Source organism: Panthera pardus, unplaced genomic scaffold, assembly GCF_024362965.1.
Source record: "Panthera pardus isolate Hobbes unplaced genomic scaffold, ASM2436296v1 HiC_scaffold_21, whole genome shotgun sequence".
Taxonomy (NCBI): Eukaryota; Metazoa; Chordata; class Mammalia; order Carnivora; family Felidae; genus Panthera; species Panthera pardus.
In genome coordinates this window covers 52,637,522-52,664,397 of record NW_026526777.1, presented here as the reverse complement: position 1 = coordinate 52,664,397, position 26,876 = coordinate 52,637,522, and the positions used below count along the sequence as shown (strand labels likewise).

General features: G+C 36.7%; 1 protein-coding gene across 6 annotated transcripts in view; it reads left to right on the top strand.

Annotated features, from left to right (window-relative positions):
• The window catches only part of RABGAP1L (RAB GTPase activating protein 1 like), a 753,664-nt gene that overhangs the window by 116,829 nt on the left and 609,959 nt on the right, over window positions 1-26,876 (top strand). For all 6 annotated transcript variants that reach the window (XM_053909255.1, XM_053909254.1, XM_053909257.1 and 3 more), the window contains 2 exons: window positions 1,228-1,330; window positions 4,825-4,991. In XM_053909255.1, coding sequence (XP_053765230.1) covers window positions 1,228-1,330; window positions 4,825-4,991 — 270 coding nt within the window. The remainder of the gene's footprint in view (window positions 1-1,227; window positions 1,331-4,824; window positions 4,992-26,876) is intronic.

Here is a 26,876-nt window from a genome sequence, read left to right as displayed (position 1 = left end):
TAATGAGAAGGTAGAGAGGATAGGCACAGGGAGGGAGAGAGGAAGGGGTGGGGAGACAGAGAGAGAATGAATATGAATATATGAAAGTGTTGAAGGTGCTGAGTGAATTTCCTTAACGTGGCCTTGAGTGTACTTCATCTCCGGAATGCAGGGTCCCTGCACTCAAGCTGTACAGTTCGATTAGTGAAATACCACCAATACATTAGGAAAATAAACACAATAATTACCAAATGACAAATAATTTTATAGGGATTCAGAGAAGCTTCTGTGTTGGGGTAAAATTGGAAAAACAGTATTTATCTTTGTTTTAGTCTGATACTTCTAGCACTCTATTCATAATATGAGGAAATGGGCACAGGAAATTTAAAGTTCTGTAGATAATACACTTTTGCATATGCACATACTTGTATGCTGTGTGCCGTTCTCCCGTGGACACACCTCTAACCTCCCCTCCCCTGCACACGTACATACATGCACGTAACTGTATATGATCCTGCTTTCACGATAGGAGTTGCCGGCTTCTTCAGTGAGGGTCAGGAGTGGGCTTAGTAGGAGCCTGAAAGAGTGGAGGAGATGAAGAAGGGGAGAAGGAGTGAAGGGAAGGAGGGAGCAAGTATAAGAGTGAATGGGAGATAATCAACTTGGGTGTTGATTACCTCTATTAGCCTCCTAACATTGGTTACTGATCGTAAGCCAGTATACAAGTATCCAACATAGATAATAGAAAAGTATGAACTTTCAGAAGTGTTAATTGTGATAAAGTAAATTAATATTTTAAGAATATACTATAAGTTAGAACACCGGAAGAAAAATACCGTTTTTCTGTTGACTTACTATTAATTCAATTTAAATATCTTCAGTGAGATGTACACTATAGTTTTAATAGAAACTGTGGACAACCTTGTATGTAGGTATATGAAATTATGACCAGAAGTCTAAGATAAATATAACTTCACTCCAATATTATGTTTTTGTGAGTCAGTATATGAAGGTACAGCTCCTTCTATCCAAGAGGTACGTGTCTGTAAATAGAAACTCTGAAGAAAGCCTTAGAATTTAATAAGGAAAGAAATGCTTTTGTAGGGTGGTGAATAATACAGAAAAAAATCCATTTGTAAATCCAAATTTTATTAAATTTGATTGCTTAAAGTAAGATATGTTTATAATTTAAAATGGTGATTTTCCTGATGCATGTATTCTCAGTAATTTCTGTCTGAATTTTTATAGGAATCCATGGGAAAGAGCCATGATGGAAGAGCTTATGTTATTACCGGCATTTGGAACCCCAATGTGCCAATATTTCTGGCACTTAATGAAGAAACCCCAAAAGGTAACTTTTCTCAAATTATTCATTATTATTTGCTTTAAATTTTATATTATGGTCAATGTTGTTTTGCTGTGTTTTTAAAAATTCTGGAGCTTATTTAAAATGAAGTTATTTAGATTTCAAAGTCTTTATTTTTTATTTTTAAATGTTTATTTATTTATTTTGAGAGACAGCATGAACAAGGGAGGGACAGAGAAAGAGTGAGAAACAATCCCAAGCAGGCTCTTTGTTGTCAGTGCAGAGCCTGATGTGGGGCTCAATCCCACAAGTGGTGAGATTGTGACCTGAGCTGAAATCAAGAGTTGGATGCTTAACCAACTGAACCAACCAGGAGCCCCATACATTTTGCAGGTTTTTAAAAATACTTTATGCATTATGGGGAAAACCTCCACTTTCAAAAGAATCTTCCTCAAAGATATGTGAATTAGTTTTATTAGATTATGTAGAAAATATTTGGGGTTTGTGCTTTATATGTTACTATAGTGTTATTTTATTTTGAAGCAGAGTATGGAAGAAATAGGGAAAGCAAATTCTGGAATTTTGCATATCTTTGGTAACTGTTCTCTGTTTTCCTTATAGATTACTTATGTTTTTTATTTTTAAATTACTTTTCCAGTCTTTTGACCTTTGGGATCTTAGTAATGTGTATTCAGGATTTCATTTGTGGTAAACGCTTTTTTCTGCGTTGTTTACCTTTTCATTTTGTTAGACATGTCTAGTGTTAAACGATAAGTTTATGAGTGGTAAATAGTACATCTGTCATTCTTCCCATTGTGTTTATTTTTATTCCTACTTTATCCAGATATCTGTTAATTGTCTGTGTTTTTTACCCCTCTGCCATCTGTCCTTAAACTAAAATTTAAATTTTTACCTCATGAGTTACAACTAATGTTATAAGTTACACTAAATGCTTTACTGTGATTTAACCAATAATTTGTATTGAGAAAATAACGGATCCATTGGCTTGATCTTTTGTCTTATATTCGTTTCTTTATATCCACAGTAGATTTTTGGTTAAAACAGGAACATTAATGAATACTAATGTAGAAATATATTAATGAAGAGCATTACATGGTAATTATTCTCAAATTTCTTTAGCAAGAATATTTACCAGTTGCATAAATTGCATGCATTTGATCACACATGAAGCTGTCTATTTCAAAATGAGGGCTAAAAAGATAGAAAAATAATAATGATTATAGAGCCTTTCATGTATTAGGAATAAATAATTTTTACACCCACAGTTTGTAAATTCTGCCTACAGGCTTGTAAAGACCAGCCTGTAAACTTCTGTCTTATAATCATTCAGAAAGTAAACATGAAAATGAGAAAAATAAGCCAGTTGATAATTTTGAAGAATAAAATATAAGAACTTCAAATAGTGAGTTATAACAGCGATTTTTATCTGTTTTTAATGTAACACATAGTTCAGTTTGATTTTGTTCTTTAATAAATCTTTGGTCTTCTATCAGAAGATAATATATTTTAAAGTTTATTTGTTCTATTAAAATAAACTTAATACTATATTACAATAATATTCTTATCCAAAAGATAATGTATTTTAAATTTAAAATTATTTCATATGCCATGAAAAACACTGACTTGATTTCTAAAATTTCCAAATGATGTCCCTGAGATTATAACTTACTCAAAGGATTCATGAAAAACTTTGACTTCTTACAGAAGAAGTTGAAACTCTGGAGATGAAATGTCTTAGATCTTTTCACTGTACCACCAAGCTGTGTTTTGTATTCTGTTTTGTGTTATTGTCTCTTACACTTTGATAGTACTCTCCTTGGACTTTAAGGTCTGCTAAGTCAAGTACAGTGTCTAGTGAATCCTCATTTCTCTTGAATTTGCAGGTAGAATGCTTGCATTTAGTAAGAATGTAATGAATTTTTTGTTGAATTTGACATTAATAGAAGTGTAGTTGACATGCATAAATGTTGTATAATGTTTTTTAAAAACACTATTGAAGGTTTCTTCTAATGGGCTTAGTTATTTGAGCTTCGAGAACTAAAAATGCTGGACAAAATAAAATTTAAAAATATTTAAGAAGTAGCAAAGAAATGACAATATGGAATAGCCAAACCCAGACTGAAAAACCCAATAAGAGGAGCCTGGCTGGCTTAGCTGGTAGAGTGCATAGCTTTTAACCTCAGGATTGTGAGTTCAAGCCCCCACACTGGGCATGGGGCCTACTTAAAAAAAAGAAAAGGAAAAAAAGAAAACCAATGAATCTCAAGTAGGGTAAATAAAACAAAATAAAATCCGTATTTCAGCCTATTGTGAAACTAAAGGAAACCATTAGACACTAGCCTACAAGATTCTAGATCTAAATTAAAAAAGGCTATGGTGGTTCAGTTGGTTAAGAGTCCCACTCTTGATTTCTGCTCAGTCAAGATTTCATGATTTGTGAGATTGAGCCCCAGTTTGTGAGATCGAGCCAGGCATTGGGCTCTGCACTTCCTCTCTCCCTCTCTCTTTGCCCCTCTTCTGTTCATTCTCTCTCAAAATAAAGAAACACACTTAAAAAAAACATTAAAAAACTTAAAAAAAATAGAAGTCTGTGGCCAAGTAAGCATTTTAATTTTTTTTTGAGGTTTTATTTATGTACTTGAGAGAGACAGAGAGAGACAGCACAAGTTGCGGAGGGGCAGAGAGAGAGAGAGAGTGAGAGAAAGAATCCCAAGCAAGCTCTGAGCTACCAGTGCAGAGCCTGATGTGGGGTTTGAACTCATGAAACCGTGAGATCATGGACTGAGCTGAAACCTGGAGTTGGATGCTGAACTGACCGAGCCACCCAGGTGCCTCGGCCAAGTAAACATTTTAAATAATAACTGAAATTGTGACTGATAGCACTATATTATTGCCTAAAATTACTTGCCAAGACTCTGATATAGATATATAACTGTACAGAAGAACCTTAATCAGTGTTTTTCCTGAACATACAGTGAGAGGACAATGAGGGTACTGACAGACCTTAAAGCATATACAACATTGCATAAGCATTTTCCTGTACAAATTTAGCATCGTGAAGGTTGAACATCTCTTTTGATTTGACCGTCCTCATGCATCTCATCAAAGTGAATAGTTTCTTGTATCTCTTTTTATAAGATGAAAGGGCAAATTCTTGTGATTTTCCAGAGTTTTTTGGGGAAATTTGAAAGATAGTTTTTGTGTAAAAGAAAATTACATCTTATCTGAAAATTTTATTTTTTATATTAAAGACCTGATTTGTGGAAGGAAAAAGTAAGGTTGTCAGAGATTTTGACCATTGGTTTAGATAGGATCATGAGTATTGAGAAGCATACTTGGAAAACGTGTTTGTTTACCCATTTAATCAAAGAGACAGTACAACATTTAAAATTAAACATAGATGGTAACATGATTGGAAAGGACCTTAGTTTTTTCATAAGTGGGGAACCTTTGTTTTCTTAAATAGTCAAGGAATGATAAAGACATCATAATGTATGTACGGAAAATTTCTACTGCAGATAAGCGGGTGTACATGACTGTGGCAGTGGATATGGTAGTCACAGAGGTGGTGGAGCCTGTCCGCTTTCTCCTGGAGACTGTCGTACGGGTGTACCCTGCAAATGAGCGATTTTGGTATTTCAGCAGAAAGACTTTCACAGAGACGTTCTTCATGAGGTTGAAACAGGTAGGACCTTTTGTTCTTTTCGTATAATACCCTGTATTTTTTTCTAGTATTTTAACACCAAGATAATTTTGTAAGTAGTGATAAAAAGCAATAAAATTGTTAGTATAATCAAGTGATGTTTATTGTCAACCAATAGAATATTTGAAAAAGCTACATCTAGGTAATGTAAGTTAAAAGAAAAAGGGGATAGTATAATAATTATGTACTTTATTCACTGGAAACCTGTAATGTGTACATGTGAAGTATCCACATACTTAACTGAAATACTGATTTTATATATAAAACAACATCCTTTTATAGATAGTTTTTTAAAACCAAAAAACCAGAACACGGAAATAGCATATCTTTATAAAGTTATAATGAAACATTTCCAAGTAATGCCTATTATTGTCATTATTATTTCTACCAATATATATATGAATATATATGAATCAGTAAGATTATAAAATTACTTTAATACTAAAATTAGCAAAAGTGGGGTTTCTTTGACATCCCTATATTAGGCAGTGTTAGGTAACATACATAATTTTTGTTTTGTAGTGAAGGACGGAGGTATCAATGAAAAATAGTTTGAATTCTAAGGGTCTGTTTTGTGAAATGAGGGTAAAATCCTCTATTTAAATAATGGAAATCCTTTATTTATTATTTAGTACTACCACTTCCCAAATTTAATAATGTTTTTGCTGCTTCATAGATGGTACTATGTGAAATGTAATGTGGTAAAAACAAGTGTCAGCACAGCGAACAAATAAAGAAGCCACTTACCTGTATATATGTATGTATGTATGTATGTATGTGTATATATATATATATATACACATATGTGTGTGTATATATACACACACACACACACACACACACACACACACACACACACACATATATATGGCTCAGCTAGGTACTTTGAAATGATTGTGTTTTCTTTGTTTTTCATAAAATTACTAGAACAATGGTCTGACACAACTTTTATTACTATTTAGACCATTTCCTGTCTTTGTAGCATATTCTAGTGAAGATTATATGAACAGTATTCAAAATATTAGTCTCCTGAGTATCTTTTCATATTTTATTATGATATATTTTCCTCCCTCTCTCCCTTCTTATGTTTGATTTTTTTGGTAGCTTAATTGTTCTCTCAAGAATTCACTTGTTATTTTGAGCCAGAGGATTTTTCAGAGTTGTGTAAGAGTAAATAAAGGAGCTATGTAGAAAGTGGTCATTGTTCTTCCAGTGACAGTTAATAAATTATATGAATTCTTCCTTTCTGAGACCTGATAAAAAGTTAGCTTTTTCTTGGGGCGCCTGGGTGGCTTACTCGGTTAAGCGTCCGACTCTTGACTTCAGCTCAGGTCATGATATCATGGTTCGTGAGTTCCAGCCCCGTGTCAGGCTCTTTGCTGACAGTGTGGAGACTGTTTGGGATTCTTTCTCTCTCTGCCTCTCTCCTGCTCATGCTCACTCTCTCTCTCTCTCTCTCTCTTTCAAAATAAATAAATTAACTTGAAAAAAAAGTTAGCTTTTTCCCATATATGTGTGTTGATGTATATACATATATGGCATGATAAATGAGAGTACTGTGATTTATATATTTACATAAATGTTAAGGATATATATTAGAGTAAATTTTTATTATTAAATGTTATTTTCATATTTTAAAAATTACTGATGAGTGATTGAGTAGCAAGTAATTAAGCATTAAAAATACTGCATAAGGTTATTTCATGTGAATTAAGATTAAATTAGATTTACTTATAATCAGCTCTACTAAATGTGAGACTGATTTATTTTTTATGTTTATTTTTTATTCTTATATTGTGAACAATTTTATGCCAAAATAGTAGAAAATGTAGATTAAATGGACAAAATCCTCAAAAACACAATTTACCAAAATGATGGACATAGGACTAAATAGAAAATCTGACTTGTTGTATCTATAAAATATGTTGAATATGCAATCAGAATTTTTCCCACAAAGTGAACTCAGTATGAAAACTTTCACTGGTGAATGCCTCCAAAGCCTGTGCACTTGGGAAATGTACACACATACGGACATGCGTATACATGAACATGAGAACACACACACATGCACGTATACATACACAGGCTACACCAAACTACACAGGCCTTCCCCTGAGAATAGACAAAGAAGGAGTACACCGCCCCCAAAGAACCCACCCCCCACCAAGACATTTTCAAGTTTTTATTAAATTCCAGTGAGTTAACATACAGTGTAATTATTAGCTTCAGGTGTACAATGTAGCGATTCAATACTCCATATTACACCTGGTGCTCATCACAAGTGTGCTGTGAAACTGGTTTAAATGAATATCAAATATGATGAAGATGATTCGTAACTTTAGTGGCATAATCCATGTTCAAGGAAAAGCTTGGGAAGCTATGGAGACAGAAGGCATACCTGCCCTGGGCAGGAATAAGGAAAATGAAAAAAATTGAAATCTAGGGAAGTTCAGTGAAGTACTAAAATTTATGTAGATAATTATTGCAAAGGCTGAGACTGTAACTCCTTATTGTAAGTCACACTATGTTGCTCTAAGGCCAGGCTACTTTCTTTCTTTCAGTATTTCAGAGACTGAGTCGGTTTGTGGCCATTGATAGTAATGTTGAGATGTTGGTCTAGACTAAACAGCATTGGTAGAAAGAAGGAATTAGGTGAGCATTGAATGCAGTTCATGGTTACCTTGGAAACTCTGGGTCCAGGCCATTCCTAATATTAAGGATTCAGAGGAGAATGGGTTAGTTTTAGTTTGAGTGATTTGGATTTCGGCACTTAGAATCCTTCTGGGATTACTGGATTTACTGAATAAACCCAGAACTGGTCCTCTACTCAAACAGGATTAGAACAGATTTCTGGGGGATAATAACATATTGGTTGGGATTCCCTATCCCCGAATTCTTTTTTTTCTTGTTAGTTTTCCTGCTCTCAAATATAGCAGGAGTTTATTTGTATGCTGAGGAATGTAGGAAAATATGACTTACACTAATTAGTGTCCATTTGGGGCCAAATGGCATTTTCATTTCATTCATTTTCCACTCACAGGGAGTGAAAAGAGCATGTAAGAAGGGGACTGAATCAAGAGGGTCTGGGAAAGTTTCTCAGAGAGAGCCTTATGACCTGAGTCCTGACAGAGGAGTAGAATTTAATTACAGTATGTGCAAATGCCTAGAGGGCTGGAAAGACTAGGGAGCACAGAAGAGGGGAAGACAGTAGGTGATGAGAGGAAGCTAGGTCCCTAATCATGTGGGAATTTGTAGTCCATGGTAAGGGTTTTTTCTACATCAGCTTTATTGAAGTATAATTAGCACATAGTACAATGCACCCATTTTATGAGTTTGGGCAAATTTATACACTTGAATAGCCACCATTAAAATTAACATAGGCAATGTTTCTGTTACTCTTAAAAATTCCATTTTGCTATCCCAGCCATTCCTCCCCGGGCTCAGCAGTAATCTGTTTCTGTCATTATAGATTAGAGTTGTTTTTTCTAGCATTTCATACAACTGAAATTGCACACTATGAACTCTTTTCTGTAAGGCTTCTTTCATATAACAGTGTTTTTGAGAGTTATCCATGTTGTGTGTGTCAGTAATTCATTCCTTTTTATTATGAAATGATAGACTTTTGTAAGAATATACCCCAGTTTGTTTATCCATTTATCTTTTTGGAATTTTAGTTGTTTCTAGTTTTTGGCTAGTATGGTTAAAGCTGCCGTGTGCATGTCTTTGTGTGGACATAGGTTTTCATTTATCTTGGATAGATACGTAGAAGTGGAATAGCTGTGTCATACGGTGAGTGTATGCTTCATAAGAAACAGCCAAACTGTTTTCTAAAGTGCTTGTTCGCTTTATTTTCCCTCTGTCGATGTACATGTGTCCCAGTTTCTCTTCATCCTTGTCAACGCTTAGTATTGTCAGCCTTTTAAATTTTAGCTTCTTATGGATGTGTAGATATAACTGATTGCAGTGTTAATTTGCATTTCACATAGTGATTTTGAGCTTCTTATGCTTATAGATCATTTATGTATCTTCATTGTAAATGCTCAAATTTTTTGCCCACTATTTGTCTTCCTGCATTGCAAGAGTTCTTTATGTATTCTGAATATGTCTTTTGTCACATACACTTACTCCAAATATTTCCCCCTAACAATGGCTTGCATTTTTATTTTCTTAACAGTGCCTGTTGAAGAGCTGAATTTTTAATTTTGGTGGCTATATTTATCAAAAATTTTTTCTTGAATTTTTATTTGTACTATTTGACCATTGATTCCTGGACTCTGTATTCTATGCCATCGATGTTTAGGTCTGTTTTTGTACCAATAAATACCACACAGTCTTGAGCACTACAGCTTTTTAGTAAATTTTAAAGTCTGGTGTTGTAAGATTTCTGACGTTTTTCAAAGTTGTTTTGTCTTTTCAGGTATTTTGCATTTTCATCTGAATTTTAGCATTAGTCTGTCAGTTTGTTGAAAAATGCCCTGATTTAAAAAAAATTTTTTCTTAAATCTTTATTTATGTTTGAGAGAGAGACAGAGCACGAGTGGGGGATGAACAGAGAGAGGGAGACACAGAATCCAAAGCAGGCTTCAGACTCCAGCCTGTCAGCACAGAGACCAATGCAGGGCTCGAACTCACAAACCACGAGATCATGACTTGAGCCGAAGTTGGATGCTTAACCGACTGAGCCACCCAGGCACCCCTGCCCTGATTTTGATTGAGATTGCCTTATATCTGTATATCACTTTGGAAAGACTTACTATCTTAACAATATTAGGTCTTCCCCATATCTGAAAAGCTAACGTCACCCTCAATGGGGAAAAACTGAGAGCCTTTCCCCTAAGGTCAGGAACAAGGTAAGAATGCCCACTCTCATCACTTGTATTCAGCATAGTACTGGAAGCCCTAGCCGTAGAAGTCAGACAACAAAAAGAAATGAAAGGCTTCCAAATTGGTAGGGAAGAAGTAAAATTTTCGCTATTTGCAGATGGCATGATACTGTACATAAAAAACACGAAAGATTCAACCAAAAACTGGTAAGACCAAAACATTAATTCAGTAAAGTCACAGGATACAAAATCAGTGTATACAAATCTGTTGTATTTCCATATGCCAGCAATGAAGCAGCAGAAAGAGAAATTGAGAAAACAGTCTAATTTACAATTGTACCAAAAATAATAAGATACTTAGGAATAAACCTAACCAAAGAGGTGGAATACCTGTATTCTGCAAACTCTAAGACATTCAAGAAAGAAATTGAAGATGACACAGGAAATGGAAAGACATTCCATGCTCATGGATTGGAAGAATATTGTTCACTTGTCTATACTACCCAAAACAGTCTGCAAATTTAATGCAACCCCGATCACAATACCACCAGCATTTTTCATAGAACTGGAACAAATAATCCTAAAATTTGTATGGAAACACAAAAGACCCCAGATAGCCAAAGCAACCTTGAAAAAGAAAAGCAAAGCTGGAGGCATCACAATCCCAGACTTGAAAATATGTTACAAAGCTGTAATGATCAAAACAGTATGGAACTGACACAAAAATCAACCAATAGATCAATGGAACAAAATAGAAAACCCAGAAATAAACCCACAATTACATGATCAGTTAATCTTTGACAAAGCAGAATATCCAATGAGAAAAAGACAGTCTCTTTAACAAATGGTGTTGGGAAAACTGGACAGCTACCTGCAAGAGAATGAAACTGGACCACTTGCTTGCACCATACAAAAAAATAAATTCAAAATGAATTAAAGACCTAAAATGTGAGATCTGGAACCATAAAAATCCTAGAAGAGAACACATGCAGTAATTTCTCTGATATTGGCTGTAGCACCTTTTTTATGGATAGGTCCCAAGGCACGGGAAACAAAAGCAAAAATAAACCACTGGGACTTCGTCAAAATAAAAAGCTTCTGCACAGCAAAGGAAATAATCAGTGAAACTAAAAGGCCACCAATGGAATGGAAGAAGATATTTGCAAATGACGTATCTGATAAAAGGTTACTATCCAAAATATATAAAGAACTGATACAATTCTACACCCAAAAAACACATAATCCAAATAAAAAATGGGCAGAAGACATGAACAGACATTTCTCCAAAGAAGACATACAGATGATCATCATACCCATAAAAGATGCTCATCATCACTTATTATCAGTGAAATGCAAATACACATTACAATGAGCTCTCACTTCCCACCTGTCAGAATGGCTAAGATCAACAACATAAGAAATAGGTGTTGACAAGGATGTGGAGAAAAAGGAACCCTTTTGGGCTATTGGTGGGAGTGCAAACTGGTGCAGCCACTGTGGAAAACGGTATGGAGGTTCCTCAAAAAATTAGAAATAGAACTATCCTATGACCCAGCAATTGTACTACTAGGAATTTATCCAAAGGATACAAAAATGCTGATTTGAAGGGGCACATGCACCCCGGTGTTTATAGTAGCATTATTTGCAATACCAAGATACGGAAGCAGCTCAAGTGTCCATCAGTTAATGAATGGATAAAGAAGAGGTCACCTCAAAGGAATATTGTTCAGCCATAAAAAAGAATGAAATCTTGCCACATGGATGAAGCTAGAGAGTATATAATGCTAAGTGAAATAAGTCAGTCAGAGAAAGACAGATACCATTATAATTTCACTCATATGTGGGAATTTAAGAAACAAATGAGCAAAGAGAAAGAAGATAAACCACGAAACAGACTCTTAACTCTAGAGAACAAACTGATGGTTACCAGAGGGGACATGTGTGGGGGTATAGGTGAAATAGGTGTTAGGGATTAAGGAGTGCAGTTGTCATGATGAGCTCAAGCTGATTGAAAATAAAAACTTAAAAGAAACTGATATCAAGCCTTCCAATCAATATACATGGCAAATCACGTAGAATATAGCTTTTCTTTAATTTCTCTGAGCAATGTTGTCAGTTATAGTAGATGGGTTTTGCTCATATTTTGTTCCATTTACCTCCAGATATTTAATATTTTTATGTGATTAAAAGATGTATTTTGGGTTTTTTTGTATATTTTTTAATTAAAAAAATTTTTTTAATGTTTGTTTATATTTGAGAGAGGAGACAGAGCACGAGCAAGGGAGGGGCAGAGAGAGGGAGACACAGAATCTGAAGCAGGCTCCAGACTCTGAGCTGTCAGCACAGAGCCTGATGCGGGGCTCGACTCATAAACCATGAGATCATGACCTGAGCCGATGTCGGCGCTTAACTGATAGAGCCACCCAGGTGCCCCATTGTTTTTTAATTTTTATTTTTAATTTAATTTAATTTAATTTAATTTTTTATTTTATTTTATTTTATGTATTTTATTTTATCTTATCTTATTTTATTTTATTTATTTATTTTTTTCAATATATGAAGTTTATTGTCAAATTGGTTTCCATACAACACCCAGTGCTGATCCCAAAAGGTGCCCTCCTCAATACCCATCACCTCCCCAATACCCATCACCTCCCCTCCCTCCCTGATGAGGAGCGATGTTGAGCATCTTTTCATGTGCCTGTTGGCCATCTGGATGTCTTCTTTAGAGAAGTGTCTATTCATGTTTTCTGCCCATTTCTTCACTGGGTTGTTTTTCGGGTGTGGAGTTTGGTGAGCTCTTTATAGATTTTGGATACTAGCCCTTTGTCCGATATGTCATTTGCAAATATCTTTTCCCATTCTGTTGGTTTCCTTTTAGTTTTGTTGATTGTTTCCTTTGCTGTGCAGAAGCTTTTTATCTTCATCAGGTCCCAGTAGTTCATTTTTGCTTTTAATTCCCTTGCCTTTGGGGATGTGTCAAGTAAGAGATTGCTACGGCTGAGGTCAGAGAGGTCTTTTCCTGCTTTCTCCTCTAGGGTTTTGATGGTTTCCTGTCTCACATTCAGGTCCTTTATCCATTTTGAGTTTATTTTTGTGAATGGTGTGCGAAAGTGGTCTAGTTTCAATCTTCTGCATGTTGCTGTCCAGTTCTCCCAGCACCATTTGTTAAAGAGACTGTCTTTTTTCCATTGGATATTCTTTCCTGCTTTGTCAAAGATTAGTTGGCCATACATTTGTGGGTCTAGTTCTGGGGTTTCTATTCTATTCCATCGGTCTATGTGTCTGTTTTTGTGCCAGTACCGTGCTGTCTTGATGATTACAGCTTTGTAGTAGAGGCTAAAGTCTGGGATTGTGATGCCTCCCGCTTTGGTCTTCTTCTTCAAAATTACTTTGGCTATTCGGGGCCTTTTGTGGTTCCATATGAATTTTAGGATTGCTTGTTCTAGCTTTGAGAAGAATGCTGGTGCAATTTTGATTGGGATTGCATTGAATGTGTAGATAGCTTTGGGTAGTATTGACATTTTGGCAATATTTATTCTTCCAATCCATGAGCATGGAATGTTTTTCCATTTCTTTATATCTTCTTCAATTTCCTTCATAAGCTTTCTATAGTTTTCAGCATACAGATCTTTTACATCTTTGGTGAGATTTATTCCTAGGTATTTTATGCTTCTTGGTGCAATTGTGAATGGGATCAGTTTCTTTATTTGTCTTTCCGTTGCTTCATTGTTAGTGTATAAGAATGCAACTGATTTCCGTACATTGATTTTGTATCCTGCAATTTTGCTAAATTCATGTATCAGTTCTAGCAGACTTCTGGTGGAATCTATCGGATTTTCCATGTATAATATCATGTCATCTGCAAAAAGTGAAAGCTTAACTTCATCTTTGCCAGTTTTGATGCCTTTGATTTCCTTTTGTTGTCTGATTGCTGATGCTAGCACTTCCAACACTATATTAAACAACAGCGGGGAGAGTGGACATCCCTGTCGTGTTCCTGATCTCAGGGAAAAAGCTCTCAGTTTTTCCCCATTGAGGATGATGTTAGCTGTGGGCTTTTCATAAATGCCTTTTATGATCTTTAAGTATGTTCCTTCTATGCCGACTTTCTGGAGGGTTTTTATTAAGAAAGGATGCTGAATTTTGTCAAAGGCCTTTTCTGCATCGGTGGACAGGATCATATGGTTCTTCTCTTTTCTTTTATTAATGTGATGTGTCACATTGATTGATTTGCGAATGTTGAACCAGCCTTGCATCCCAGGAATGAATCCCGCTTGATCATGGTGAATAATTCTTTTTATATGCTGTTGAATTTGATTTGCTAGTATCTTACTGAGAATTTTTGCATCCATATTCATCAGGGATATTGGCCTGTAGTTCTCTTCTTTTTACTGGGTCTCTGTCTGGTTTAGGAATCAAAGTAATGCTGGCTTCATCGAATGAGTCTGGAAGTTTTCCTTCCCTTTCCATTTTTTGGAATAGCTTGAGAAGGATAGGTATTATCTCTGCTTTAAATGTCTGGTAGAACTCCCCTGGGAAGCCATCTGGTCCTGGACTCTTATTTGTTGGCAGATTTTTGATGACTGATTCAATTTCTTCACTGGTTATGGGTCTGTTCAATCTTTCTATTTCCTCCTGATTGAGTTTTGGAAGTGTGTGGGTGTTTAGGAATCTGTCCATTTCTTCCAGGTTGTCCAGTTTGTTGGCATATAATTTTTCATAGTATTCCCTGATAATTGCTTGTATCTCTGAGGGATTGGTTGTAATCATTCCATTTTCACTCATGATTTTATCTATTTGGGTCATCTCCCTTTTCTTTTTGAGAAGCTTGGCTAGAGGTTTGTCAATTTTGTTTATTTTTCCAAAAAACCAACTCTTGGTTTCGTTGATCTGCTCTACAGTTTTTTTAGATTCTATATTGTTTATTTCTGCTCTGATCTTTATTATTTCTCTTCTTCTGCTGGGTTTGGGGTGTCTTTGCTGTTCTGCTTCTATTTCCTTTAGGTGTGCTGTTAGATTTTGTACTTGGGATTTTTCTTGTTTCTTGAGATAGGCCTGGATTGCAATGTATTTTCCTCTCAGGACTGCCTTCACTGCATCCCAAAGCATTTGGATTGTTGTATTTTCATTTTCATTTGTTTCCATATATTTTTTAACTTCTTCTCTAACTGCCTGGTTGACCCACTCATTCTTCAGTAGGGTGTTCTTTAACCTCCATGCTTTTGGAGGCTTTCCAGACATTTTCCTGTGGTTGATTTCAGGCTTCATAGCATTGTGGTCTGAAAGTATGCATGGTATGATCTCAATTCTTCTATACTTATGAAGGGCTGTTTTGTGACCCAGTATATAATGTGTCTTGGAGAATGTTCCATGTGCACTCGAGAAGAAAGTATATTCTGTTGCTTTGGGATGCAGAGTTCTAAATATATCTGTCAAGTCCATCTGATCCAATGTATCATTCAGGGCCCTTGTTTCTTTATTGATCCTGTGTCTAGATGATCTATCCATTTCTGTAAGTGGCGTGTTAAAGTCCCCTGCAATTACCACATTCTTATCAATAAGGTTGCTTATGTTTACGAGTAATTGTTTTATCTATTTGGGGGCTCCAGTATTCGGTGCATAGACATTTATAATTGTTAGCTCTTCCTGATGGATAGACCCTGTAATTATTATATAATGCCCTTCTTCATCTCTTGTTACAGCCTTTAATTTAAAGTCTAGTTTGTCTGATAGAAGTATGGCTACTCCAGCTTTCTTTTGGCTTCCAGTAGCATGATAAATAGTTCTCCATCCCCTCACTCTCAATCTAAAGGTGTCCTCAGATCTAAAATGAGTCTCTTGTAGACAGCAAATAGATGGGTCTTGTTTTTTTATCCATTCTGATACCCTATGTCTCTTGGTTTGCGCATTTAATCCATTTGCATTCAGTGTTATTATAGAAAGATATGGTTTTAGAGTCACTGTGATGTCCGTAGGTTTCATGCTTGTAGCGATGTCTCTGGTACTTTGTCTCACAGGATCCCCCTTAGGATCTCTTGTAGGGCTGGTTTAGTGGTGATGAATTCCTTCAGTTTTTGTTTGTTTGGGAAGACCTTTCTCTCTCCTTCTATTCTAAATGACAGATTTTCTGGATAAAGGATTCTCGGCTGCATGTTTTTTCTGTTCATCACATGGAAGATCTCCTGCCATTCCTTTCTGGCCTGCCAAGTTTCAGTAGAGAGATCAGTCACGAGTCTTATAGGTCTCCCTTTATATGTTACAGCATGTTTATCTCTAGCTGCTTTCAGAATTTTCTCTTTATCCTTGTATTTTGCCAGTTTCACTATGATATGTCGTGCAGAAGATCGATTCAATTTCCGTCTGAAGGGAGTTCTCTGTGCCTCTTGGATTTCAGTGCCTTTTTCCTTCCCCAGATCCGGGAAGTTCTCAGCTATTATTTCTTCAAGTACACCTTCAGCACCTTTCCCTCTCTCTTCCTCCTCTGGAATACCAATTATGCGTATATTATTTCTCTTTAGTGCATCACTTAGTTCTCTAATTTTCCCCTCATACTCCTGGATTTTTTTATCTCTCTTTTTCTTAGCTTCCTCTTTTTCCATAATTTTATCTTCTAGTTCACCTATTCTCTCCTCTGCCTCTTCAGTCTGAGCCGTAGTTGTCTCCATTTTATTTTGCAGTTCATTGATAGCATTTTTTAGCTCCTCCTGGCTGTTCCTTAGACCCTTAATCTCTGTAGCAAGAGATTCTCTGCTGTCCTGTATACTGTTTTCAAGCCCAGCGATTAATTTTATGACTATTATTCTAAATTCACTTTCTTTTATATTGTTTAAATCATTTTTGATCAGTTCGTTAGCTGTTGTTATTTCCTGGACGTTTTTCTGAGGGGAATTCTTCTGTTTCGTCATTTTGGATAGTCCCTGGAGTGGTGCGGGACTGAGGGGCACTTCCCCTGAGCTGTGTTGAATAACGTGTGTTGGTGGGCGGGGCCACAGTCAGACCTGATGTCTGCCCCCAGCCCACCGCTGGGGCCACAGTCAGACTGGTGTGTGCCTTCTCTTCCCCTCTCCTAGGGGCGGGAATCACTGTGGGGTGGCGTGGCCTGTCTGGGCTACTTGCACACTGCCAGGCTTGTGGTGCTGGGTATCTGGAGTATTAGCTGGGGTGGATCGGCAAGGTGCACAGGGGCGGGAGGGGCAGGCTCAGCTCGCTTTTCCTTCGGAGATCCGCTTCGGGAGGGGCCCTGTGGCACTGGGAGGGAGTCAGACCCACAGGAGGGATGGATCCGCAGAAGCACAGCTTTGGGTGTTTGTGCGGTGCAAGCAAGTTCCCTGGCAGGAACCGGTTCCCTTTGGGATTTTGGCTGGGGGATGGGCGAGGGAGTTGGCACTGGTGAGAGCCTTTGTTCCCCCCACAAGCTGAGCTCTGTCGTCCGGGGCTCAACAACTCTCCCTCCCATTGTCCTCCAGCCCTCCCATTCTCTGAGCAGAGCTGTTAGCTTATAACCTTCCAGATGTTAAGTCCCGCTCGCTGTCAGAACACACTCCGTATGGCCCCTCTGCTTTTGCCAGCCAGAGTCGGGGGCTCTGCTTGGCCGCAGGCTGCCCCTCCGCCCCGGCTCCCTCCCGCCAGTCTGTGGAGTGCGCACTGCCTCTCCGCCCTTCCTACCCTCTTCCATGGGCCTCTCGTCTGCGCTTGGCTCCGGAGACTCCGTTCTGCTAGTCTTCTGGTGGTTTTCTGGGTTATTTAGGCAGGTGTAGGTGGAATCTAAGTGATCAGCAGGACGCGCATTGAGCCCAGCGTCCTCCTACGCCGCCATCTTCCCAGCAACCTGCTTTTTAATTTTTAAATTTAAATCCAAGTTAGTTACCATACAGTGTAATAATGATTTCAGGAATAGAATTTAGTGATTCATCACTCACATGTGGCACCCAGTGCTCATCCCAACAAGTGTCCTCCTTAATACCCCTTGCCCATTTAGCCCATCTCCCCACCCAAGACCATGCCAGCAACTGTCAGTTTATTTAAGAGTCTCTTACGGTTTGTCTCCCTCTCAGTTTTTATTTTATTTATGCTTCCCTTCCCTTATGTTCATCTGTTTTGTATCTTAAATTCCACATTTGAGTGAAATCATATGATATTTGTTTTTCTCTGGCTTATTTCACTTAGCATAATACACTCTAGTTCCATCCATGTTGTTGCAAATGGAAAGATTTCATTCTTTTTGATCGCTGAGTAATACTCCATTGTATACATATACCACATCTTCTTTATCCATTTTTCATTTGGTGGACATTTGGGCTCTTTCCATACTTTGGCTATTGTCGATAGTGCTGCTGTAAACATTGGGGTGCATGTGCCCCATCAAATCAGCACTCCTGTATCCTTTGGATAAATACCTAGTAGTACAATTGCTGGGTCATAGGGTAGTTCTATTTCTAATTTCTTGAGGAACCTCCATACTCTTTTTCAGAGTGGCTATACCAGTTTGCATTCCCACCAGCAGTGCAAAAGGGTTCCTCTTTCTCTGCATCTTCGCCAACTTCTGTTGAGTTGTAAATTTTAGCCATTTAGACAGGTGTGAGGTTGTATATCATTGTGGTTTTGATTGTATTTCCCTAATGATGAGTGACTTTGAGCATCTTTTCATGTGTCTGTTAGCTAGCCATCTGGTTGTCTTCTTTGGAGAAGTGTCTATTCATGTCTTTTGCCCATTTCTTAACTGGATTATTTGTTTTTTGGGTGTTGGATTTGGTAAGTTCTTTATAAATTTTGGATACTAGCCCTTTATCTCATATGTCATTTGCAAATATTTTCTCCCATTTTGTCGGTTGCGTTATAGTTTTGTTGACTGTTTCCTTTGCTGTGCAGAAGCTATTTATCTTGATGAGGTCCCAGTAGTTTCCCTTGCCTCCGGAGACATGTCAAGTAAGAAGTTGCTACAGCCTAGGTCAAAGAGTTTGTTGCCTGTTTTCTCCTCTAGGATTTTGATGGATTTCTGTCTTATGTTTAGGTCTTTGAGTTTATTTTTGTGTCTGGGTGTAAGAAAGTGGTCCAGGTTCATTCTTATGTGTGTCGTGGTCCAGTTTTCTGAACACCATTTGCTGAAGAGACGGTTTTTTTTTTTTTTTTCATTGAATATTCTTTCCTGCTTTGTCAAAGATTAGTTGGCCATACATTTGTGGGTCCATTTCTGGCCTCTCTGTTCTGTTCCATTGATCTGTGTCTGTTTTTTTGTGCTAGTACCCTACTGACTTGATGATTACAGCTTTGAAATACAGCTTAAAGCCTGGAATTGTGATGCCTCCAGCATATGGTTTTATTTTTCAGGATTACTTTGGATATTCAGCATCTTTTCTGGTTCCATACAAATTTAAAGATTGTTTGTTCTAGCTCTGTGAAGAATACTGGTGTTATTTTGATAGGGGTTGAATGCACCATTGAATCTGCATTTGATCTGCATTGAGTATGTAGATTTCTTTGGGTAGTATTGACATTTTATCAATATTTATTTTTCCAATCCATGACCATGGAGTGTTTTTCCTTTTTTTTCTTTTTTTGCCTTCTTCAGTTTCTTTCATAAGCTTTCTGCAGTTTTCAGTGTATAGATTTTTCACCTCTTTGGTTAGATTTATTCCTAGGTATTTTATGGTTCTTGATGCAGTTGTAAATGGAATCATTTTCTTGATTTCTCTTTCTGTTTCTTCATTATTGATGCATAGGAATGCAACCGATTTATGTGCATTGATTTTATATCCTGTGACTTTGCTGAATTTATGGATTAGTTTTTTGGTGGAATCTTTGTGTTTTCCATATAGAGTATCATGTCATCTGTGAAGAGTGAAATTTGACTTCCTTCTTGCTGATTTGGATGACTTTTAATTCATTTTGTTGTCTGATTGCTGAGGCTAGGACTTCCAACACTGTGCTGAATAACCGTGGGGAGAGTGGACATCTAGTCATGTTTCTGACATTAGGGATAAAGGTCTCAGTTTTTCCCCATTGAGGATGATATTAGTAGTGGGTCTTTTATATATGGCCTTTATGATCTTGAGGTATGATCATTTTATCCTTACTTTCTTGAGGTTTGTTATCAAGAAGGGATGCTTTATTTTGTCAAATGCTTTTTTCTGCATCTATTGTGAGGATCATGTGGTTCTTATCCTTTCTTTTATTAATGTGATGTATCACATTGATTGATTTGTGAGCCAGCCCTGCATCCTAGGAATAAACCCCACTTGATTGTGGTGAATAATTCTTTTAACATATTGCTGGATCTGGTTTGTTGGTATCTTGTTGAGAATTTTTGCATCCATGTTCATCAGGGAAATTGGTCTGTAGTAGTTCTCCTTTTTAGTGGGGTCTTTGTCTGGTTTTGGAGTCAAGATAATATCCTCATAGAGTTTGGAAGTTTTCCTTTCATTTCTATTTTTTGGAAAAGCTTCAAAAGAATAGGTGTTAACTCTTCTTTAAATGTTTGGTAGAATTCCCCTGGAAAGCCATCTGGCCCTGGACTCTTGTTTGTTGGGAGGTTTTTTCCCCCCTAACGTTTATTCATTTATTATTTCTGAGAGAGACAGAGAGAGAGAGAGAGGAAAGAGAAGAGAAAGAGAATGAAGAGAGAGAGGAGGGGAGGGGAGGGGAGACTCTGTCAGCATAGAGCTCAACACGGGACTCAAACTCACGAACTGTGAGAGCATGACCTGAGCCAAAGTTGGACGCTTAACTGAGTGAGTCACCCAGGTATCCCATTGGGAGATATTGGATTACTGATTCAATTTCTTTACTGGTTATGGGTCTGTAAAAATTTTCTATTTCTTCCTGTTTCAGTTTTTGTAGTCTATATGTTTCTAGGAATTTGTCCATTTCTTCCAGATTGCCCAATTTGTTGTTGGCATATAAGTGCTCATAATAGTCTCTTATTATTTGCATTGGTGTTGGTTATGATCTCTCCTCTTTCATTCATGTATATATTTGGGTCCTTTCCTTCTTCTTTTTAAGCAATCTGGCTAGGGGTTTATCAGTTCTGTTAATTTTTTCAAAGAACCTGTCCTGGTTTCACTTATCTGTTATACTGTTTTTTGAGTTCAGTATCATTGATTTCTGCTTTAATATTTATTATTTCCCTTCTATTGATTTTGGGCTTTCTTTGCTGTTCTTTTTCCAGCTCTTTTAGGTGTAAGGTTAGGTTGTGTATTTGAGACCTTTCTTCCTTCTTTAGGAAGGCCTGGATTGCTATATACTTTCCTCTTACAACCGCCTTTACTGCATTCCAGAGGTTTTGGGCTATGGTGGTATCATTTTCATTGGCTTCCATATACTTTTTAGTTTCTATTTTAATTTCTTGGTTAACCATTCATTCCTTGGTAGGGTGTTCTTTAATCTCCAAGTATTCATGGTCTTAACCAATTTTTTTCTTGTGATTGATTTCGAGTTTCATAGCATTGTGGTCTGAAAATATGCAGTGTATGATCTCAGTCTTTTTGTACTTGTTCAGGGCTGATTTGTGTCCCAGCATGTGATCTGTTCTGGAGAATGTTCCATGTGCACTGAAGAAGAATGTGTATTCTGCTTTAGGATGAAATGTTCTGAATATATCTGTTAAGTCTATCCAGCCCAGTGTGTCATTTAAAGCCATTGTTTCCTTGTTGAGTTTCTGCTTATATGATCTGTCCATTGTTGTAAGTGGGATGTTGAAGTCCCCTACTATTATGATATTATCAATGAGTTTTTTTTATGTTTGTGATTAATTGATTTATATATTTGGGTTCTTCTACTTTGGGGCATAAATATTTACAATTGTTAGATCATCTTGGTGGATAGACTGCTTAATTATGACATGATGTCCTTCTTCATCTCTTGTTACATTCTTTATTTTAAAATCTAGTTTGTCTCATATGAGTATGGCTACTCCAGCTTTCTTTTGATGACCATTAGCATGATAGATGGTTCACCATCCCTTTACTTTCAATCTTCAGGTATCTTTAGCTCTAAAATGGGACTCTTGTAAGCAGCATATAGATGGGTCTTGTTTTTCTTATCAATTTTGATGCCCTGTGTTTTTTGATTGGAGTGTTTAGCCCATGGACATTTAGAGTGAGTACTGAAAGATAAGAATTTAGTGCCATTTAGTGCCTGTAGAGTTGGAATTTCTGGTGATATTCTCTGGTCCTTTCTAGTCTTTGTTGCTTTTGGCCTTTTTTGTTTTGTTTCATCTTTTCTCCACTCAAAGAGTCCCCCTTAGGGTTGCCTGGGTGGCTCAGTTGGTTGAGCGTCTGACTTCGGCTCAGGTCATGATCTTGCATGTGGAGTTTGAGCCCCGCATCAGGCTCTGTGCTGACAGCTTGGAGCCTGGAGCTTGCTTTGGGTTCTGTGCCTCCCTCTCTCTCTGCCTCTCCTCCGCTCACACTCTTTTTCTCTCTCTCTCAAAAATAAACATTAAAAAAAAAAAGTCCCCCTTAAAATTTCTCGCAGGGCTGGTTTAATGGTCACGAACTTCTTTAGTTTTTGTTTGGGAAACTCTTTATTTCTCCCTCCATTTTGAATGACAGCCTTTCTGGATAAAGAATTCTTGGCTGCATATTTTTCTGATTTAGCACATTGAAAATATCCTGCCACTCCTTTCTGGCCTGCCAAGTTTCTATGGATAGGTCTGCTGACAACCTGATCTTTCTTCCCTTACAGATTAAGGGCTTTTTTTCCCTTGTTGCTTTTGTAATTCTTTACTTGTCTGTGTATTTTGTGAATTTGACTATGATATGTCTTGGTTATGGCTGGTTTTTATTGAATCTAATGGGAGTTCTCTGTGCTTCTTGGATTTTGACGTCTGCGTCCTTCCCAGATTAGGAGAGTCTCATGATATAATTTGGTCACATAAAACCTTCTGACCCTTTTTTTTCTCTGTCTTCTGGGATTCATATGATTCAGATGTTAGTTCTTAATAAGTCACTGAGTTCTCTAAGTCTTGTATCGTGCCCTTTTTCCTTTGTTTCCCTCGTTTTTTTCTGCTTCATTATTCATAATTTTGTCTTCTATATCACTGATTCACTGCTTTGTCTGTTCTTTCCATCGTGGCTTTCATTTGAGATTGCATCTTGGTTATAGCATTTTTAATTTTGTTCTGACTAGATTTTACTTCTTTTATCTTCACAGGAAGGGATTCTGTGCTTTTTCTCAGTCCCAGCTAGTATTTTTATTATTGTGGCTCTAAATTCTAGTTCAGACATCTTCCTTACATCTGTGTTCATTAAGCCCCTGGCTGTCACTTCTTCCTGTTCTTTCTTTTGGGGTGAATTCCTTTGTTTTGTTATTTTGGAGGAAGAAGAAAATTAATAAAATAAAAAATTAAAATTAAAAAATTAAAAACAAAACAAAAAATCAAACAAAGGATACTAAATCCTACATGTGTTTTGGTCTGCTTGTTGAAAGAAGCTTGATGGTGTACCTGCCAAATTTTGTGTCTCAAGTTATGCAGATTGTTGTGTTAATCCTGAGGTCAGTTTTTCCCAGGTGTTTCAAATGGTTTGGTGCTGATCTAGCTGTTTCAGGGATAAGACAAGCTCAGGGTCTCCGTGCTGCTCTACCATCTTAACTCCTTGCAAAAGATGTATTTTGTAAAATTTAAAGTTTTGATTGTTCATTGCTAGAATATTAACATTTGCTTTTTGTATATTGAACTTATTCCCTACAAACTTGCTAAGTTTATTAGTTTTATAAATCCCTGAATGTTTTTCATATATACAATAATGCCATCAGTGTATAAAGATAGTTTGTACCTTTTTTTTTCCAATTTGAATGCTTTAGTTTCTTTTTCTTGCCATGAATATGTTGAATTTTATTAAACACTTTTTATGCATATACATATTCAAGTTGTTCCTTCCTCCTCCCCATTATGTTGAATGACACTGATTTTTCAAATGTTAAACTAACTTTGCATTCTTTAGGATAAGCCCCACTTATCCTAATACCATGATGGTATTATTTTTATATATTAAGATAATACTCTTTTTATATATAAGCTAGATTTGAATTAGTAATGCTTTGTTAAAGATTTTTACGTCTATTTTTCATGAGGAATATTGGTCTCTAGTTTTATTGTAATGTCTTTGTCAGATTTTAGTATTAGTGTAATGTTTTCATCAAATGAATTCAAATTTTTTTCTTTTATTTGCTTGAAGAATTCAAGATTATACTATTTCTTCCTTGAATGTTAGATAGAGTTCACCAGTGAAACCATATGGATTTACTTTATGGGAATTCTGTTAGTTTATGAATTTAATTTCTTTTAGATACTGTGTTTTCTGTTTATGATTATTTTTTATTTCTTCTTGAGTCATTATTGATTGGTGTCTTTCAAGAAATTTTCAGTTTAATCAAAGATACTTAATTTATTGGTTAAAATACTGTCTTATTTTCTTTTTTATGTCTTTAGGATTTGTAGGATCAGCTTTTATTTCTGATATTAGTAATTTTTGTATTTTCTCTCTTTTTCTATTTTTTTTTTTCATATTAGCCTAGCTGGAGGTTTATTAATTTTATTGACCTTTTTTCTTCTAAAGGATTAGATTTTGATTCATTGATTTCCCTGTTGTTTTCTGTTGATTCCTTTTGTTTTCTTTGTTATTGCCTTTTTTTCCCCTCTTACTTTGGATTTAAATTGTTTTTCTTTTTTAGTTTCTTCATGTGAAGATTAGATCATTGATTTAAAAAATTTTTTTCCTGAGGTGCCTGGGTAGCTCAGTCAGTTAAGTATCCAGCTCTTGGTTTTGGCTCAGTCTTGATCTCATAGTTTGTGACTGTGAGCACTGGGTCAGGCTCTGTACTGACAGCACAGAGCCTGCTTGAGATTCTCTCATCTTTCCCTGTCTCTTTTCTCCTCCACCTCTTGCTCTCTGGCTCTCTCTCTCTCAAAAAAAAAAAAAAAAAAAAAAGTTTTTTTCCTGATGCCTTTTCACTTTTTAAAGTTATAACTTCCCCTCTAACTGCTGCTTCAGCTGTTCCCATAAGACTTGATTCTTTGTGTATTCATTTGACTTGAAATATTTTTCAACATCCTGTATTATTTCTTTTGTGATGTATGGGTTGGTTTAGAAGTGCGTTGTTTATTTTTCAAATTTTTGTGATTTTTCCAGTTATCTTTCTGTTACTGATTTCTAATTTGTGTCATTTTGATCAGAGAACATAGCCTGTGTGATTTGAATCCTTTTAAATTGTTAAGACTAACTTTTTGACTTGTTTTGGTAAATGTTCCAAGACTACTTGTGAAGAATGTGTATTCTGCATTTGTTAAGTGCAGTATTCTATAAACGTCAAGTGCTATGATAGTGGTTTTCTGAGATCGCTACTCAGTTCTCCATTTGTTCAATTATATCTCTCCATGTTGGGAGTAACAACTTCTATATATTAGTATAAGCAGTAGTGGCGATAACAGTTATTCTAAGCATTTTATAAGGGTTAACCTATGTAATCTCAGTACAGCCATTAAAGATATAGGTGCCATTATTGTCCTCATTTTTCAGATAAGCATTCAGGCACAGGAAGGTTATTAGTTGCCAGATCAGGAATTAAACCTGAGATGTTTGGTCCTAAAACTCATCCTTGTGAAATGTTAATGACAAAGGGAAAATATTATAGTCATAACACTAAAATTGGGATTTTTTTTTCCTGAAAACTTGTCTGTATGAGTGCTGATCATTTTTGTTATATTTCATTTCAACTCATCATCTTTACTTGCATCATCTTTGTTGACATCACTAACTACATTAAATATTATACGTGAAGAGTTTAGGAAGAACATCTAAGAACTCCTAACATTTGAGAAATTGTTAGTGAACTTTACCCCTCTAAGAGAACAGGCTCGGGACACCTGGTTGGCTCAGTCGATTAAGCGTCCTACTCTTGATGTCGGTTCAGGTTGTGATCTTGCAGTAGTGAGATCAAGCCCCATGTCAGGCTTGGCACTGAGTGTGGAACCTGCTTGAGATTCCCTCCCTCCCTCCCTCCCACCCTCTCTCTCTCTCTCTCTTTCTCTCTCTCTCTCTCTCTTTCTCTCTCTCTCTCTCTTTCTCTCTCTCTCTCTCTCCCCCCCCCCCATACCCAACTTGCATACTCTCTCTCAAATAGTTTTAAAGAAAGAAAATAGGCTCGTAGCTGCTGAAATGCAATGATATATGATGCTGATCTGGGAGGAGTCCTCTGCTTATTTGGAATTATTTGGAGATGCCCAAAAGGTTCCTGCTCCAAAAGCCTTTCTAATACTAATGAGAATCTGGTATTTTACTATTAGATGCTGATTCCACTGCTTTAAAGCTTTGCTACCTGTTAAAATGCCAGTATCCCCAGGAAATAGACCTTAATAACTTTTACCAGTCATATTGTGTTCATTATTGATGAGTTTAATAAGAATCTTTCCTTAGGCTAGATTTTATTAGAGGACAAGATTAAGACATCCAAGAGGGCATTCCTGCTTGATGTGAAGTATTAGTAAATTGAGGAGAGAGGGCCAAAAGGCCTGTCTGGCTTATTTTATAGTTTTTCTGAGATGCCAGTACTCACTTTAGAAATGATTTTCAGGGGTGCCTGGGTGGCTCAGTTGGTTAAGCGGCCGACTTCGGCTCAGGTCATGATCTCGTGGTCCGTGAGTTCTAGCCCCGCGTCGGGCTCTGTGCTGACAGCTCAGAGCCTGGAGCCTGCTTCAGATTCTGTGTCTCCCTCTCTCTGACCCTCCCCTGTTCATGCTCTGTCTCTCCCTGTCTCAAAAATAAACGTTAAAAAAAAAAAAAAAAAAAGAAATGATTTTCAGCGGTTAGTTTATTAAACATTTATTTAGTGTTACAATGTGATAGGCATTATGGTAGGTGTTGGGGATACATGAATGGATAATATATGTTCCCTGTTTTTAAGGAGCAAGAATGTAGTGGTAAAAATATTATACCACAAGGTCATACATGCAACAGTAGAAGTATATGCAAAGTGCAGAAGTTGTGCTCAGTAATCACACTTACTACATTGGATTGAACTCAGTCTTCCTGGGGTTGTATCTCAC